Source organism: Nerophis lumbriciformis, linkage group LG15, assembly GCF_033978685.3.
Source record: "Nerophis lumbriciformis linkage group LG15, RoL_Nlum_v2.1, whole genome shotgun sequence".
Taxonomy (NCBI): Eukaryota; Metazoa; Chordata; class Actinopteri; order Syngnathiformes; family Syngnathidae; genus Nerophis; species Nerophis lumbriciformis.
The window spans coordinates 45638997-45656791 of NC_084562.2; the positions used below are offsets into that span (position 1 = coordinate 45638997).

A 17795-nucleotide genomic window follows, 5' to 3' on the forward strand; every position below is an offset into this window, starting at 1 on the left:
TCCATAAGAAACAATGTAAACATGAATAAAAGGTTGCAGCCTCGACAAAAGTCCATATTTTAGTAAAAGTTAGTCAACTTTGAACACATCATAAAGCGTTATATATATCAAACAGACGTAACAAGTCTGTTTCTATTTAATAACAATTCAAAACAACAACAACAAGTCTACAAGCTCTGCCAACACACAGTGTCACTAGCTCTGTGGTGCACTCACATTTAAAAAAACATAAAACTCCTTAACTTTAATAGCCAGGTTGCCACAATGATAAGGAATAAAAGATAACATCCACCTTACCTTGTCGATCAATCTCATTGGTGTGCAGAGTAAGAATGAGGGAGAGGGGAAGAAGCAGTGTCGACAACGCTGTGGATACTTCCTGAGGGTTTCATACCACACATTGCTTGTCAATTGCTTTCTTTGGACTCATATTTAGCTAGCAAAACTAGAAAAATATTGTAAAAAGGCTAAAAAAAAACACAGTAGCTAACAGCAGAATTCTAACAGATTCCACAGTGCTTGTATTATGTATGACGTAGTAAATTCTATACTCTGCCAGCTCATTCCAGTGACCACTACTTCTCATAGATATAACACTAGAAGTAAACCTTTATTGAGAGGGAAAAATCATCATCTAATGTACAAGCTTTAGTACAGCCTGTACAGGCCCAATGGTCTGGAATGAGATTGATAGCTCTATAAAATAAAAAAACATTTTCAAAAAGCATTTTAAGCTAAATTTATTGCGACGTTATGCTTAGTATATTTAGCACACCCCTTATGGTTGAGGAATTCACATTAGTCGCATAATTTTGGTCTTGACCTCTGTATGTACTGTATGATGAGATTATCGCAGATCTTCAAGATGCAACCTTTTAATCAAATTCGAATAGGATATTGAGACTGATTTGGTGTATTTAAAGATTCCCTTTTTTATTTATGATTGAAATTGTAAATGGGTGTTTGGTGGGTAGATTTAGAAATGTATTGTATTTTGTATATTATATGAGGATGTATAATTTAATTGTGGGTCCCTGTCCATAAGCTGTGTGCTTCTAGGGATGACCTTTTTGCAGAAGGGACTCTGATATTAACAAAAGAAACAATAATGAAATACAGAACCATGTCATTCTGTAAATAAATAAAAGAATCGTGCTGTGCTGACAGAATGAGCTCTGGAGATCGATCAGCCCGTTCACAATGGATGTGAACGGGCTGATCGGTGGATGAAACGTTCGTACACCGAAACAGGGTTCGTACACCAAAACTAGGTCTGTGGTTCGTGAATCAAAAAGTTCATACAATGAGGGTTTTGTAAATCAAGTTTCCACTGTATCTCTGCATGTTTTTCTGCACGGAACCCTGAGGTAGGACTGCATTATACTAATTTGCATTTTTTGTTCAGCTAGCTTAGCATATATTGAGCTACACTGGATTGGTTTTAGTGTTTTTATTGGACAAAATGTATCAACGTACCCCCCCACCCCTGAATCCTTTAGTGGAAAACGTTAGTTTATCCCGAGGTTATTGACGTCATTACATGCCGAGATTAGAAGAGAAAGACACAAACATGATCTGTCTGGCGAGTGATATTACTCTCACATACGTGGAAATACAAAACTAGTCACCAATCAGACCAACCAATCTCGCGTTTCCCAGCACGTCCACTGCAACCTTAACTGGGGATCTACATACTTTTGGATGGCTGCAAGTCAAGACTCTTCTTCTAAACACACTGGAGTGGTGAGAAAGAGATAGCGTGCGCTCTTTGTTGCGTGAGCTGTTGCCGTCTCATCACATGCTCAAGCCCCACAGGATTTATTTGCTGATTTATTTATTTATCTCGGCAACAGGCAAAGTGTTTGCAGTGACAGCGTGTTAAATGATGTTAGGCAACGTTTACGCGAGATCTGAAGATCTAAGATAAATGGTAAATCTTTTCTTTGTGTGTGTAAAGACCAGAATGCTGTGTTTTTTTCGCACAAGATCCTAAGATATGTAAGCTAGAATGCTGTTATATGTACGTCAAGGCAGCCGTTAGCAATGGCTCATTGCAGTGGAATCCACTTATGACGACAAACTGTCAAAATCGACCAACTTGTTAAGTCCTAACTACTGTGTATTAGTGTTGTCCCGATACCAATATTTTAGTACTGGTACCAAAATGTATTTCGATACTTTTTGGTACTTTTCTGAATAAGGGGGATCACAAAAAATGACCTTATTGGCTTTATTTTAACAACAAATCTTAGGGATCATTAAACATATGTTTCTTATTGCAATCGAAAAACAACTTTGTCCTTAAAGGGGAACATTATCACCAGACCTATGTAAGCGTCAATATATACCTTGATGTTGCAGAAAAAAGACCATATATTTTTTTAACCGATTTCCGAACTCTAAATGGGTGAATTTTGGCGAATTAAACGCCTTTCTATTATTAGCTCTCGGAGCGATGACGTCACATTGTGACGTCACATCGGGAAGCAATCCGCCATTTTCTCACTTTCGTCGGTGTGTTGTAACAACACGAACAGGGACGGATTCAAGTTGCACCAGTGGCCCAAAGATGCGAAAGTGGCAAGAAATTGGACGAAATTTGTTCAAAATACGAGGCTGTGGGGAAAGCCGATGAAATGGTCAGTCGTTTGTTCCGCACACTTTACCGACGAAAGCTGTGCTACGACAGAGATGGCAAGAATGTGTGGATATCCTGCGACACTCAAAGCAGATGCTGACATCAACTCCAAAACTGGACAGATCAGCTTTCAGGAATAGAGAGCGGATGAGGGTATGTCTACAGAATATATTAATTGATGAAAACTTTATTCATTACTCGCGGTTTTACGTAAATTATTATACATAAACTGTGTTTACCAGTAATTTAGCTTAAAAACATTTATTTTTTTCAATCATTCGAGTACATTCGGGTAGTCTTGTGTAATGCAGTATTTTGTGTCTATTTAGGTATGGTTAACCTGAGTGCTGAAATCGTGGAAAAATATATGTTCTTAGCGCGCCTGAAATGGGCTGTCTGCACTCTCAAAGTGCATGTTGTTGCCAAATTTATTTCATATGCTGTAAACCTAGTTCATAGTTGTTAGTTTCCTTTAATGCCAAACAAACACATACCAATTGTTGGTTAGAAGGCGATCGCCGAATTTGTCCTCACTTTCTCCCGTGTCGCTGGCTGTCGTGTCGTTTTCGTCGTTTTCGCTTGCATACGGTTCAAACCGATATGGCTCAATAGCTTCAGTTTCTTCTTCAATTTTGTTTTCGCTACCTGCCTCCACACTACAACCATCCGTTTCAACACATGCGTAATCTGTTGAATCGCTTAAGCCGCTGAAATCCGAGTCTGAATCCGAGCTAATGTTGCTATATCTTGCTGTTCTATCCGCCATGTTTGTTTGTATTGGCATCACTGTGTGACGTCACAGGAAAATGGACGGGTGTATATAACGATGGTTAAAATCAGGCACTTTGAAGCTTTTTTTAGGGATATTGCGTGATGAGTAACATTTTGAAAAAAACTTCGAAAAATAAAATAAGCTACTGAGAACTGATTTTTAATGGTTTCAACCCTTCTGAAATTGTGATGTTCCCCTTTAAATAAAATGGTGAACATACGAGACAACTTGTCTTTTAGTAGTAAGTAAGCAAACAAAAACTCCTAATTTAGCTGCTGACGTATGCAGTAACATATTGTGTCATTTTTCATTCTATTTTGTCAAAATTATGAGGGACAAGCTGTACAAATTGATTATTAATCCACTTGTTCATTTACTGTTACTTTCTCTTTTAACATGTTCTATCTACACTTCTGTTAAAATGTAATAATCATTTATTTTTCTGTTGTTTGGATACTTTGCATTAGTTTTGGATGATACCACAAATTTAGGTATCGATCCGATACCAAGTCGTTACAGGATCATACATTGGTCATATTCAAAGTCCTCATGTGTCCAGGGACATATTTATAAACATAATAGTTTATAAACATAATATGAATTTAAAAAAAAGGAAAAAAGATTTTGTGACGATAAAAAATATCAATGTAATCATAGTAGTATCGACTAGATACGCTATTGTACTTGGTATCATTACAGTGTGTAGATCCACCCGTGGCATTTGTTTACATTCAGGCTGCTCGCTTGCTGTTAGCGGTTAGCTATCGTATCCTCCTACGGTGTCTAGTGAAGCATGTTTAGCTATTCCTTGTCCTGCAGGGATGATGCTTGTAAGACACTTACTTTATTTGTCGCCATGGAGGCGAGGATTAGTGATTTAGAAGTAGCTAAAGCACTGCCGACTGGGGCTGGACTTTAGCCGCTAGCTAGCGAGCCATGTCTTAAAGCACCTCTTCCTGAGGGCGTTTCAGTGTTATAACTTCACCTTTATCGTTAGTTTTTAATCCAAAATGCATCCGTTCTCCCTTTTCTGTCCACACACTGTGTCTGCTTGTAAGTACTCTGTGATTGTGCGCTGTCGAACATGCTCCTAAACCAGCAATGACACGACGTGAGGACGGCCGGGGCAGAGGGGGGTGGCGGACCGGTACTTTTCAGAGGCGGTATAGTACCGAATATGATTCATTAGTATCGCGGTACTATACTAATACCGGTATACCGTACAACCCTAGTACGAACCAAGTACACCGGGACTAGATGAGTAGATTGACAACTTGACATAAATGGGTTGTCGAGATAAACGGGATGGGTCAAATGCAGAGGGTAATTTCACCACACCTTGTGTGTGTGACTATCAGTTGTACCTAACTTTCTACAAAGATACAAATAATTGCTATTGTGACATCTAGTGGACTCATTTAGAACAGCAGTTTATTTCATTCAAAAATTTCGGCTCATTTTTATACCTAGCGAACTCGTCCCGCGGGCCGGATTAAACCTGTTCGTGGGCCTGATTCTGCCCGCGGGCCGTACGTTTGACACCCCTGGTCTAAGACGTCGACTTAAGCTGGCAACGTTTAGGAATAAAAACACAGTGGACCGAGGCTTGATGAGTTGGCACACATGGAATGGCTAGTCGACATAAATAAACCAAATTTTCAACGGTCTTAAATTTTATGTTGTAGCGGTTACTTTTTGGACATTAATTCACCACACCAACAATGTCGACAAAAGGGGTTGGCCGTGTATGTAGAGGTCAACTTAAGCGGGCGATGTTTAGTTTTAAAAACACAGTGAACTGCGACTTGATGAGTTGGCAGACATAAATTAGCTTGTCGACGTAAACAGACCAATTTTTCGTTGGTCTTAAATTCTATGTTGACAAAAGTGGTTGGCCACATATGTAGACGTCAACTTAAGCGGGCGATGTTTAGTTTTAAAAACACGGTGAACCGCGACTTGATGAGTTGGCCGACATACATTAGCTTGTCGACGTAAACAGACCAGTTTCTCGTTGGTCTTAAATTCTGTTTACAAAAGTGGTTGTCCATGTATGTAGAGGTCAACTTAAGCGGGCGATGTTTAGTTTTAAAAGACACGGTGAACCGCGACTTGATGAGTTGGCCGACATAAATTAGTTTGTCGACGTAAACAGACCAATTTTTCGTTGGTCTTAAATTCGATCTTGACCAAATTGTTTTTGTCCATGTGTGTAGACGTCAACTTAAGCGGGTGATGTTTAGTTTTTAAAACACGGTGAACTGCGACTTGATGAGTTGGCCGCCATACATTAGCTTGTCGACGTAAACAGACCAGATTCTCGTTGGTCTTAAATTCTATGTTTACAAAATAGGTTGTCCATGTATGTAGAGGTCAACTTAAGCGGGCGATGTTTAGTTTTAAAAACACGGTGAACCGCGACTTGATGAGTTGGCCGACATAAATTAGCTTGTCGACGTAAACAGACCAATTTTTCGTTGGTCTTGAATTCGATCTTGACCAAATTGTTTTTGTCCATGTGTGTAGACGTCAACTTAAGCGGGTGATGTTTAGTTTTTAAAACACGGTGAACTGCGACTTGATGAGTTGGCCGACATAACATTAGCTTGTCGACGTAAACAGACCAGATTCTCGTTGGTCTTAAATTCTATGTTTACAAAAGTGGTTGTCCATGTATGTAGAGGTCAACTTAAGCGGGCGATGTTTAGTTTTAAAAACACGGTGAACCGCGACTTGATGAGTTGGCCGACATAAATTAGCTTGTCGACGTAAACAGACCAATTTTTCGTTGGTCTTAAATTCGATCTTGACCAAATTGTTTTTGTCCATGTGTGTAGACGTCAACTTAAGCGGGTGATGTTTAGTTTTAAAAACAAGGTGAACCGCGACTTGATGAGTTGGACGCCATACATTAGCTTGTCAACGTAAACAGACCAGTTTCTCGTTGGTCTTAAATTCTGTTTACAAAAGTGGTTGTCCATGTATGTAGAGGTCAACTTAAGCGGGCGATGTTTAGTTTTAAAAGACACGGTGAACCGCGACTTGATGAGTTGGCCGACATAAATTAGCTTGTCGACGTAAACAGACCAATTTTTCGTTGGTCTTAAATTCGATCTTGACCAAATTGTTTTTGTCCATGTGTGTAGACGTCAACTTAAGCGGGTGATGTTTAGTTTTTAAAACACGGTGAACTGCGACTTGATGAGTTGGCCGTCATACATTAGCTTGTCGACGTAAACAGACCAGATTCTCGTTGGTCTTAAATTCTATGTTTACAAAAGTGGTTGTCCATGTATGTAGAGGTCAACTTAAGCGGGCGATGTTTAGTTTTAAAAACACGGTGAACCGCGACTTGATGAGTTGGCCGACATAAATTAGCTTGTCGACGTAAACAGACCAATTTTACGTTGGTCTTAAATTCGATCTTGACCAAATTGTTTTTGTCCATGTGTGTAGACGTCAACTTAAGCGGGTGATGTTTAGTTTTAAAAACACGGTGAACTGCGACTTGATGAGTTGGCCGCCATACATTAGCTTGTCGACGTAAACAGACCAGTTTCTCGTTGGTCTTAAATTCTATGTTTACAAAAGTGGTTGTCCATGTATGTAGAGGTCAACTTAAGCGGGCGATGTTTAGTTTTAAAAAAACACGGTGAACCGCGACTTGATGAGTTGGCTGACATAAATTAGCTTGTCGACGTAAACAGACCAATTTTTCGTTGGTCTTAAATTCGATCTTGACCAAATTGTTTTTGTCCATGTATGTAGACGTCAACTTAAGCGGGTGATGTTTAGTTTTTAATACACGGTGAACCGCGACTGATGAGTTGGTCGCCATACATTAGCTTGTCGACGTAAACAGACCAATTTTCCGTTGGTCTTAAATTCTATGTTGACAGAAGTGGTTGGCCATGTATATAGACTTCGACTTAAGTGGTCACTTTTTAAGGTAAGGAGTTTATCGACAAACTGTAGATGGGTTGTAGACATAAACGAGGCAGACTTACCGGTAAGCATGTTGTTATCTGCTCAGTTATGGTTAGTGTCCGCCCTGAGATCGGTAGGTCGTGAGTTCAAACCCCGGCCGAGTCATACCAAAGACTATAAAAATGGTACCCATTACCTCCCTGCTTGGCACTCTGCATCAAGGGTTGGAATTGGGGGTTAAAATCACCAAAATGATTCCCGAGCGCAGCCACCGCTGCTGCTCACTGCTCCCCTCACCTCCCAGGGGGTGCAACAAGGGGATGGGTCAAATGCAGAGGGTAATTTCACCACATCTAGTGTGTGGTACTTTAACTCTAACTTTAATGTTGGGTGTCTTTATGTTTCGAAACCAATACAAGAACACAAAGCAGCATCTTTGAGTGTACCGTATTTTCCGGAGTATAAGTCGCTCCGGAGTATAAGTCGCACCGGCCGAAAATGCTTAATAAAGAAGGAAAAAAACATATATAAGTCGCACTGGAGTATAAGTCGCATTTTTTGTGGAAATTTATTTGATAAAACTCAACACCAAGAATAGACATTTGAAAGGCAATTTAAAATAAATAAAGAATAGTGAACAACAGGCTGAATAAGTGTACGTTATATGAGGCATAAATAACCAACTGAGAACGTGCCTGGTATATTAACGTAACATATTATGGTAAGAGTCATTCAAATAACTATAACATATAGAACATGCTATATGTTTACCAAACAATCTGTCACTCCTAATCGCTAAATCCCATGAAATCTTATACGTCTAGTCCAGGGGTCGGCAACCTTTACCAGTCAAAGAGCCATTTTGACCAGTTTCACAAAATAAAGAAATTAATGGGAGCTACAAAAATCTTTTGAAATTTAAAATGAAATAACACTGCATACAAAGTTTTTTTTTTGCTTTGCGCTATGTATAAACTAAGGGTCTCAGACACACGGCCCACACCTTAATATGAAAATTTAATGTTAGTGCGGCCAGCGAGTTTTATATGAATAGCGCTTGACAGCGTCATACTTGTCAACCCTCCCGGTTTTTCCGGCAGACTACGAAATTCAGGGCATCTGTTCTCTCGAACGTGCCGTGGTGGTACAGCATTCAGCGCCCACTACAATCAGCGTGCCGGCCCAGTCACACGTTGTTTAGGGCTTTTGCTTGCTCACGTAAGTGACAGCAAGGCATACTTGGTCAACAGCCACACAGGTTACACTGACGGTGGCAGTATAAAAAACTTTAACACTCTTACTAATAATGCGCCACACTGTGAACCCACACCAAACAAGAATGACAAACACATTTCGGGAGAACATCTGCATTGTAGCACAACATAAACACAACAGAACAAATACCCAGAATCCCATGCAGCCCTAACTCTTCCGGGCTACATTATACACCCCCGCTACCAAACCCCGCCCACCTCAACCGACGCACAGAAGGGGGGGGGGGGGGGGCTGGGTTTGGTGGTAGCAGGGGTGTATAATGTAGCCTGGAAGAGTCAGGGCTGCATGGGATTCTGGGTATTTGTTCTGTTGTGTTTATGTTGTGCTAAGGTGCAGATGTTCTCCCAAAATGTGTTTGTCATTCTTGTTTGGTTTTGGTTCAAAGTGTGGCGCATTATTAGTAAGAGTGTTAAAGTTGTTTTATATGGCCACCGTCAGTGTAACCTGTGTGGCTGTTGACCAAGTATGCCTTGCTGTCACCAACTTGTGCAAGCAGAAGATGCATATAACAAGAGGCTGGGCTGGCACGCTGTTTATACAGATTGTAACGGGTGCTAAATGCTGTACCATCATGGCACGCCCTTATTATTATTGTAAGGGTGTAAACCGGAGAATTTTAATCCCGGTAGTTTTTGGCGAGACGCACTGAAATCCGGAAGTCTCCTGGGAAAATCGGGGTGGGCAAGTATGCAGCTGAGCCGCATCAGAGTGATCAAAGATGCGGCTCCGGAGCCGCGGGTTGCCGACCCCTGGTCTAGTCTCTTACGTGAATGAGCTAAATAATATTATTTGATATTTTACGGTAATGTGTTAATAATTTCACACATAAGTCGCTCCTGAGTATAAGTCGCACCCCCGGCCAAACTATGAAAAAAACTGCGACTTATAGTCCGAAAAATACGACCTTGACCTGAACCAACCTGTGACTTGACTCTACATACCAGATAATAAAAAATTAAAAAAACGCCTTTGGAGCAAATGGTTTGAGCCACATGTCTGGTTTCTAAACCAAGTCTCCTTACACGTTGTCTTCCTGTCCAATCCTGCACTGCAAGTGTTAAAAAAAGCAGCACCTTAAAGTCCACTACATTTGCTGGATGTCTTCTTTGGGAATGGATTTAATCTGGAGCTCATAAAGTCTTGCTGTGCTTCCCCAGACCTGTTTGTGTTACTTTATTACAGGGAAGAGCATGGCCCGTAAAAGTGTGTGTGTGTGTGCGTGTGTGTGTGTGTGTGTGTGTGTGTGTGTGTGTGTGTGTGTGTGTGTGTGTGTGTGTGTGTGTGTGTGTGTGTGTGTGTGTGTGTGTGTGTGTGTGTGATTGTAGACCTGTAAAAACTCCAGACCGCAGGAGTTGCCAGCCTGGAATTCGGTAATGATACACGTGGGCCTCAAATGTGAAGTGCAATTTTGTGTGTGTGTGTACGTGTGTGAGTGTGTGTGCAGAGTATGATAATAGTTACTCTGTTTGGACCAGAACGGACAATTTGTGCACTGCTGTCTCATCACGTATTTGCATACACACAGAAAAACCAAAATGGCCATAGCACACCTAACCATATAATAATCCCCCGTTTTGTTCATTGAAGGGAGCGGACATGGAGGGGGGTGCTCCGGTGGGACATGGCAAGAACGGGGCCAGTGGGTCTTTAAATCCTCCGCATTAGTAATCAGTGTGTGGAGAAAAAGAATGGCATCATTGAGTGTGGGAGTTAATGTGAGCTGATAGCATGAGGGCTCGTGAGGGGTGGGGGGTCAAGGGTTCAGCGGCCTGCACTTGGTTGACAGAGAGCTGAATGCTTCCCACCCCTTCTTGTCTCTGCTGCGCTGCACCTTCACTCCAATGCAGGATGGGGGATGCTGAGGGATGCCCCTGGAGGAAGTGGACCGCTTTGCACGCTTCTTTCAACACATGTGTGGTGTTGAAACAAAAGGAAATGTTCGAATAGTAGGCTTGACAACATAGAAAATGGCGATACACGGTGGAGGCCGCCTATCTGACTGGCTTTTTTTATAGAAATGGCCGCTTTATGCGTTACATGTGTTTCGAGGTCAACTTACAGTAAGTGGGCACTTTTGAGTACCGTATGTTTGGGACCATAGGGCACACCGGATTAAAAGGCGCACTGCTAACGAGCGCGTCTATTCAGGTCTTTGTTTCATACAAAAGGCGCACCAGATTATTTGGCGCATTATGATTTTTTTCTAAATTCAAAACACTATGTTGTGGTCTACATCAGTTAATCCTCAACCAGGTTGAGGATGAATTTATGAACTACCGCATTTTCTCCGACTTAAAGGGGAACATTATAACAATTTCAGAAGGGTTAAAACCATTAAAAATCAGTTCCCAGTGGCTTACTTTATTTGTCGTAGTTTTTTTCAAAATTTTACCCATCACGCAATATCCCTAAAAAAAGCTTCAAAGTGCCTGATTTTAACCATCGTTATATACACCCGTCCATTTTCCTGTGACGTCACATAGTGATGCCAACACAAACAAACATGGCGGATAGAACAGCAAGCTATAGCGACATTAGCTCGGATTCAGACTCGGATTTCAGCGGCTTAAGCGATTCAACAGATTACGCATGTATCGAAATTGAAGAAGAAACTGAAGCTATTGAGCCATAACGGTTTGAACCGTATGCAAGCGAAACCGACGAAAACGACACGACAGCCAGCGACACGGGAGAAAGCGAGGACGAATTTGGCGATCGCCTTCTAACCAACGATTGGTATGTGTTTGTTTGGCATTAAAGAAAACTAACAACTATGAACGAGGTTTACAGCATATGAAATACATTTGGCAACAACATGCACTTTGAGAGTGCAGACAGCCCATTTCAGGCGCGCTAAGAACATATATTTTTCCACGATTTCAGCATTCTAAATGTGCTGTTTTTGTCCAGTAAGATACATTTTTACGTAAAACCGTGAGTAATGAATAAAGTTTTCATCAATTAATATATTCTGTAGACATACCCTCATCCGCTCTCTTTTCCTGAAAGCTGATCTGTCCAGTTTTGGAGTTGATGTCAGCAGGCCAGGGAAGCTAGGGGCGATATTCTTCTCTTGATCATCTTTGGTGGCATAAGGGACGGTAGAAGCGGTGTGAGCCAAGACATCCAGGGGGTTTAGCTCGCTCGTCTGCGGGAACAAACTGCCGCCTTTGCTTGCTGTGCTACCGAGGTCCTTTGTCCCTGAATTGCTCACACACTCCGGCAGATTCAATGGGGGTCTGGCGGTAGATTTCTTTGACTTTATCGTTGGAAATGCATCTGCTTTGAGTGTCGCAGGATATCCACACATTCTTGCCATCTCTGTTGTAACATAGCTTTCGTCGGTAAAGTGTGCGGAACAAACGACTGACCATTTCGTCGGCTTTCCCCACAGCCTCGTATTTTGAACAAATTTCGTCCAATTTCTTGCCACTTTCGCATCTTTGGGCCACTGGTGCAACTTGAATCCGTCCCTGTTCGTGTTGTTACACCCTCCGACAACACACCGACGAGGCATGATGTCTCCAAGGTACGGAAAACAGTCGAAAAAACGGAAAATAACAGAGCTGATTTGACTCGGTGTTTGTAATGTGTTTGAGAAAATGGCGGATTGCTTCCCGATGTGACGTCACAACGAGAGCAAATAATAGAAAGGCGTTTAATTCGCCAACATTCACCCATTTAGAGTTCGGAAATCGGTTAAAAAAATATATGGTCTTTTTTCTGCAACATCAAGGTATATATTGACGCTTACATAGGTCTGGTGATAATGTTCCCCTTTAACTTTTCGCCTGTCCTACTGAACACACCAATAAGCTTGTTAATAGATCCATGTATATTACAACTCTTTTGTTAAAGACAATGCACATTAATGCATACTTGCCAACCCTGAGACCTCCGAATTCAGGAGGTGGGCGAGAAAATGAAAGGATTATAAGTGCTCCTTATAGTCCGAAAAATACGGTAATAAGAAGAACACAGTACGCTGAGTATTGATGAGTTGGTCGACATAGACGGGCTGTCGACATAAACGGACTAATTATTCATGGCTTTATAATTTTATGTCAACAGAATCGGTCGACCATGCATGTTGACGTCAACCTAAGCAGACACTGTTTGTTAATAGGGACACGGTAGACCGGGAATCGACATAGATTGGCTAGTCAACATAAACTGACCAACTTTTCATTGGTCTCAAATTTTATGTTCACAAAAGTGGTTGGCCATGTACGTAGTTGTCGACTTAAGCGGGCGATGTTTAGTTTTCAAAACACAGTGGACCGGGACTTGATGAGTTGGACGACATACATTGGTTAGTCGACAGCACCCCCCGCGACCCCAAAAGGGACAAGCAGTAGAAAATGGATGGATTGATGGACATAAACAGACTGATTGTTCATAGATATCAAAGTTTATGTCAACACTGTCTGTGAACGGTGACTTAAGCGGGCACTTTTTAGTAACAAGAAGAACACGGTGGACTGGAACTTGATGAGTTGGTCAACACAGACGGGTTGTGGACATAAATGGACCAATTTTTAATAAGCTCTCAAATTCTACGTCGACAAAACCGGTCCATCATGTATGTCGTTCTTATCTGTGCTGTAAAGTTCAAATTTAAATGACAATAAAAAGGAAGTCTAAGTATAAGTTAATGTCAACTGAAGCTGACTCTGTGTAGTAATAAGAACAAGGTGAAACGGGCTTTAATGAGTTGGTCGACATTAACAGCTTGTCGACATAAACGGACAAATTATTCATGGCTGTCAAATTTTGTGTCAACAGAATCGGTCGACCATGCATGTTGACGTCAACTTAAGCGGACACCGTTCATTAATAAGGACACGATGGACCGGGAATTGAAATAGCTAGTTTACATAAACAAGCCATTTTTTCATTGGTCTCAAATTCTATGTTGGCAAAAGTGGTTGGCCGTGTGTGTAGACGTCAACTTAAACGGGCGATGTTTAGTTTTAAAAATAGCCACACATAAATGAATGTATGGGAAACAATGCCATCCGCATTGTCAGTGTTGGGAAAATAAAAAAAAAAATCACATCATTACCTTGGTTTTTTTTCCCAACAATGACTGAATTGGTCAAAAACTGAAGCAATGTTGCCACCATCAGGACAAATTATCTTGATCCATTTCAGACACCCCAATACATTCGCACTTACACATGTTATAAAGTATCATTGTAGTTTTACATGCAGAAAACATATATATAAATGAGAAATGAGCTTTGCTACGAGTTCCATCTTGAATTCAATAGTGTTTCTTACCTCCTTTTTACAAGTGCTGGCACTCACAACTTTCTTTGGCCCCATGGCGGATTATTTTGCAGTCATACTTGATTAAAAAAAAAAGTCACCAACATGTGGAATTTGTTACCATTGTATTGGTATAGACCAGTGTTTTTCAACCTTTTTTGAGCCAAGGTACATTTTTTGTGTTGAAAAAATCCAGAGGCACACCACCAGCAGAAATCATTGAAAAACGAAACTCAGTTTGTCGCAATTTTTGGATATGACTTTAAAGCATAACCAAGCATGCATCACTATAGTTCTTGTCTCAAAGTAGGTGTACTGTCACCGCCTGTCACATCACACCCTGACTTATTTTTAGTTTTTTGCTGTTTTCCTGTGTGTGGTGTTTTAGTTCTTGTCTTGCGCTCCTATTTTGGTGGCTTTTTCTCTTTTTTTGGTATTTTCCTGTAGCAGTTTCATGTCTTCCTTTGAGCGATATTTTCCCGCATCTACTTTGTCTTAGCAATCAAGAATATTTCAGTTGTTTTCATCCTTCTTTGTGGGGACATTGTTGATTGTCATGTCATGTTCGGATGTACATTGTGGACGCCGTCTTTGCTCCACAGTAAGTCTTTGCTGTCGTCCAGCATTCTGTTTTTGTTTACTTTGCAGCCAGTTTAGTTTTAGTTTCGTTCTGCATAGCCTTCCCTAAGCTTCAATTACTTTTCTTAGGGGCACTCACCTTTTGTTTATTGGTTTAAGCATTAGTTACCTTTTTACCTGCTTTCTGCCTCCCGCTGTTTCCGACATCTACAAAGCAATTAGCTACTGGCTGCCACCTACTGATATGGAAGAGTATTACACGGTTACTTTGCCGAGCTCTAGACAGCATCGACACTCAACAACAACACATCATTTGCAGACTATAATTACTGGGACGGCGTGGCGCAGTGGGAGAGTGGCCGTGCGCAACCCGAGGGGTCCCTGGTTCAATCCCCACCTAGTACCAACCTCGTCATGTCCGTTGTGTCCTGAGCAAGACACTTCACCCTTGCTCCTGATGGGTGCTGGTTAGCGCCTTGCATGGCAGCTCCCTCCATCAGTGTGTGAATGTGTGTGTGAATGGGTAAATGTGGAAGTAGTGTCAAAGCGCTTTGAGTACCTTGAAGGTAGAAAAGCGCTATACAAGTACAACCCATTTACTGGTTTGCCAAAAATATTTTTAACCCAAATAGGTGAAAATAGATAATCTTGCACGGCACACCAGACGGTATCCCACGGCACACTAGTGTGCCACGGCACAGTGGTTGAAAAACACTTGTCTAGACCCCAGAATGCAGAGACGGCAGGCAAAGGGAAAGTACCGTTAATCCGGAAAGTATTCACAGCGCTTGACTTGTCCCACATTGATTTATTTTACAGCCATGTTCCAAAATAGAATACATTCATTTTTGTCATCAAAATTCTACACACAATACACCACAACAGCAATGTCCTCCTGTCTTCTTCTACGGTGTTTTACCTTCACGCCGAAGTCTAGTAAAAACTGCTTTCGGGTAAACTTGTTGTAAGCCCTGCCCACAGGCACAACACTGCCATTAATTTGAAATGGCAAAAAAAAGAGAAGCTAAGTTGAAAATAAAAACCTGCGGAACACACAAAAAATAACAGTGTACGCAAATATCAAGATCAGCATTGAAAACAAATAGTGACGATACAACACTCAAGATAACATACTTGCCAACCCTCCCGAATTTTCCGGGAGACTCCCGAAATTCAGCGCCTCTCCCGAAAACCTGCCGGGACAAATATTCTCCCGAAAATCTCCCGATTTTCAGCCGGAGCTGGAAGCCACGCCCCCTCCAGCTCCATGCGGACCTGAGTGAGGACAGCCTTTTCTCATGACGGGAGGACAACAGGGTGACAAGAACTAAATCATCCAGACTAGAGATAAATTGTATTATTATGTTTATCTTACCTAAAAATAAATATATTTATTAATTAAAAAAAAAAAAAAAATTTTACTATATTTTGCTAAAAACATCAAAATTAATTGTATTTTTCTTTGTATTTTTTCCTGACTCCTTATTACATCCAGCCATAGAATTATACATTAAAATAAACATTTGAAATAATTGATTTTGAATTATCATAATAATTCATTTAAAATGACCATATTTAATTATTAAAATAATTGCTTGTTTATCAACAACTTTAGCATTTTATTCATTACATTTTGAAACCCTCAGAAGCCAAGTTATGTTATATTCCTTAAGATTTATTTATGCAAGTTTGAAGTATCAATTATCTAAACACAGTTTTGTTTGCATAATTTCAGGATGTAGATATCTCTCTCTCTCTCTCTATATATGTATATATATATATATATATGTGTATGAAATACTTGACTTGACTTGGTGAATTCTAGCTGTCAATATACTCCTGCCCTCTTAACCACGCCCCCAACCACGCCCTGCCCCACCCCCGACCACGCCCCCACCCCCCACCTCCCGAAATCGGAGGTCTCAAGGTTGGCAAGTATGCAAGAACATGAACCAAGTTCAAACCTGTCATGACATAATTATTTTCTTTTCTTTTGGCCTGACAATAAATGACATTTGAACTGACCCTCCTTCTCCCCCCCCCCTCCGCAGAGACCGGTACCTCCCTGGGCTCCTCGTCATCCTGCGGCCGTCGCTCCCACTGGTGCAGCGTGGCCTACTGGGAGCAGCGCACACGCGTGGGCCGCCTTTATCCCGCCCACGAGCCCTCGCTCAGCGTTTTCTACGACCTACCTCAAGGCACGGGCCTCTGCCTCAGCCAGCTCCGCGCCGACGTCAACCACTGTCGCCGTGACGACCACGACACACCAGTACTTCCCAGCTACCCCGGACAAGGAGGGAACGGCGGCGGCGGCGGCGGCATACGAGCGACCCGCAGTAAAATCGGCTACGGCATCGTGCTGAGCCGGGAGCCGGACGGAGTGTGGGTGTACAACCGCAGCCAGCACCCGGTGTTCGTTCACTCGCCAACTCTGGACCTCCTCAGCGCCGGGGGGCTGAGTGTCAAGCGGGTGATGCCGGGATTTTCCCTTAAGGTGTTCGACTATGAGAGCTCCAGCTGGATGGCCCAGCACGGCATCGAGCCTGAAAGCCAGGAGGGGCCCTGGGACCCCCACAGTGTTCGTATTAGCTTTGCGAAAGGATGGGGCCCCTGCTACTCCAGACAGTTCATCACTTCCTGTCCGTGCTGGCTGGAGGTGCTCCTGAACACCCACAGATAGCACACACACAATATTTGCCATCTACCAAGATTTAATATAAAGTTGATATATATTTTATAACATATATTATACATGTAAATACTTGAGTCATTTTACAATGCAGCTATTTATGTATAGTGTAGTAATGTGGACAAGACAAACAAGGAAGAAGAATATGCACTTTTCATTCTTTATATATGCATTACAGAGTTTCTCAGTGTCATTTTGCAAATATAAACGCTGGTTTATGCTCTCATGATCATTATTTCAAAGTACTCCTTACACACAATAAAGCATTTGTATCAAATGAAACGATTGCTGGTTGGCTGAAGTCATTCTGTTACTTTCAGTAAGTTAAGTTCAAGTTAAAGTACCATTGATAGTCGCAAAAACACTACGTGTGGTGAAATTTGTCCTCTGCATTTGACCCATCCCCTTGTTCACCGCCTGGGAGGTGAGGGGAGCAGCTTGCTGCAAGGTTCGTTCCCCCGGGATGCAGACGGACCACTCCGGACAGGACGTGCAGGTAGGAACATGATTTATTCTCAGAACTCGAACCAAAACAGAAAACAAGCCAGAGGAGAAACGTGCCGATCGGAGTGGACGCTAGGGCTAACACTTAGCATGGACTAGAGCATAGGCGTCAAAGTCTGGCCCGCCGTGTAATTTCATTT

At 41.8% G+C, this 17795-nt stretch overlaps 1 protein-coding gene across 1 annotated transcript in view; it reads left to right on the forward strand.

Annotated features, from left to right (window-relative positions):
• Window positions 1-17410, forward strand: part of LOC133616165 (mothers against decapentaplegic homolog 6-like) — a 67720-nt gene extending 50310 nt beyond the window's left edge. Inside the window, exons 5-6 of the mRNA XM_061975309.1 lie at window positions 10200-10251; window positions 16514-17410. Of these exons, the coding sequence (XP_061831293.1) occupies window positions 10200-10251; window positions 16514-17142 (681 nt within the window). The 3' untranslated portion in view covers window positions 17143-17410. The remainder of the gene's footprint in view (window positions 1-10199; window positions 10252-16513) is intronic.
• The last annotated feature ends 385 nt before the right edge of the window (window positions 17411-17795 follow it).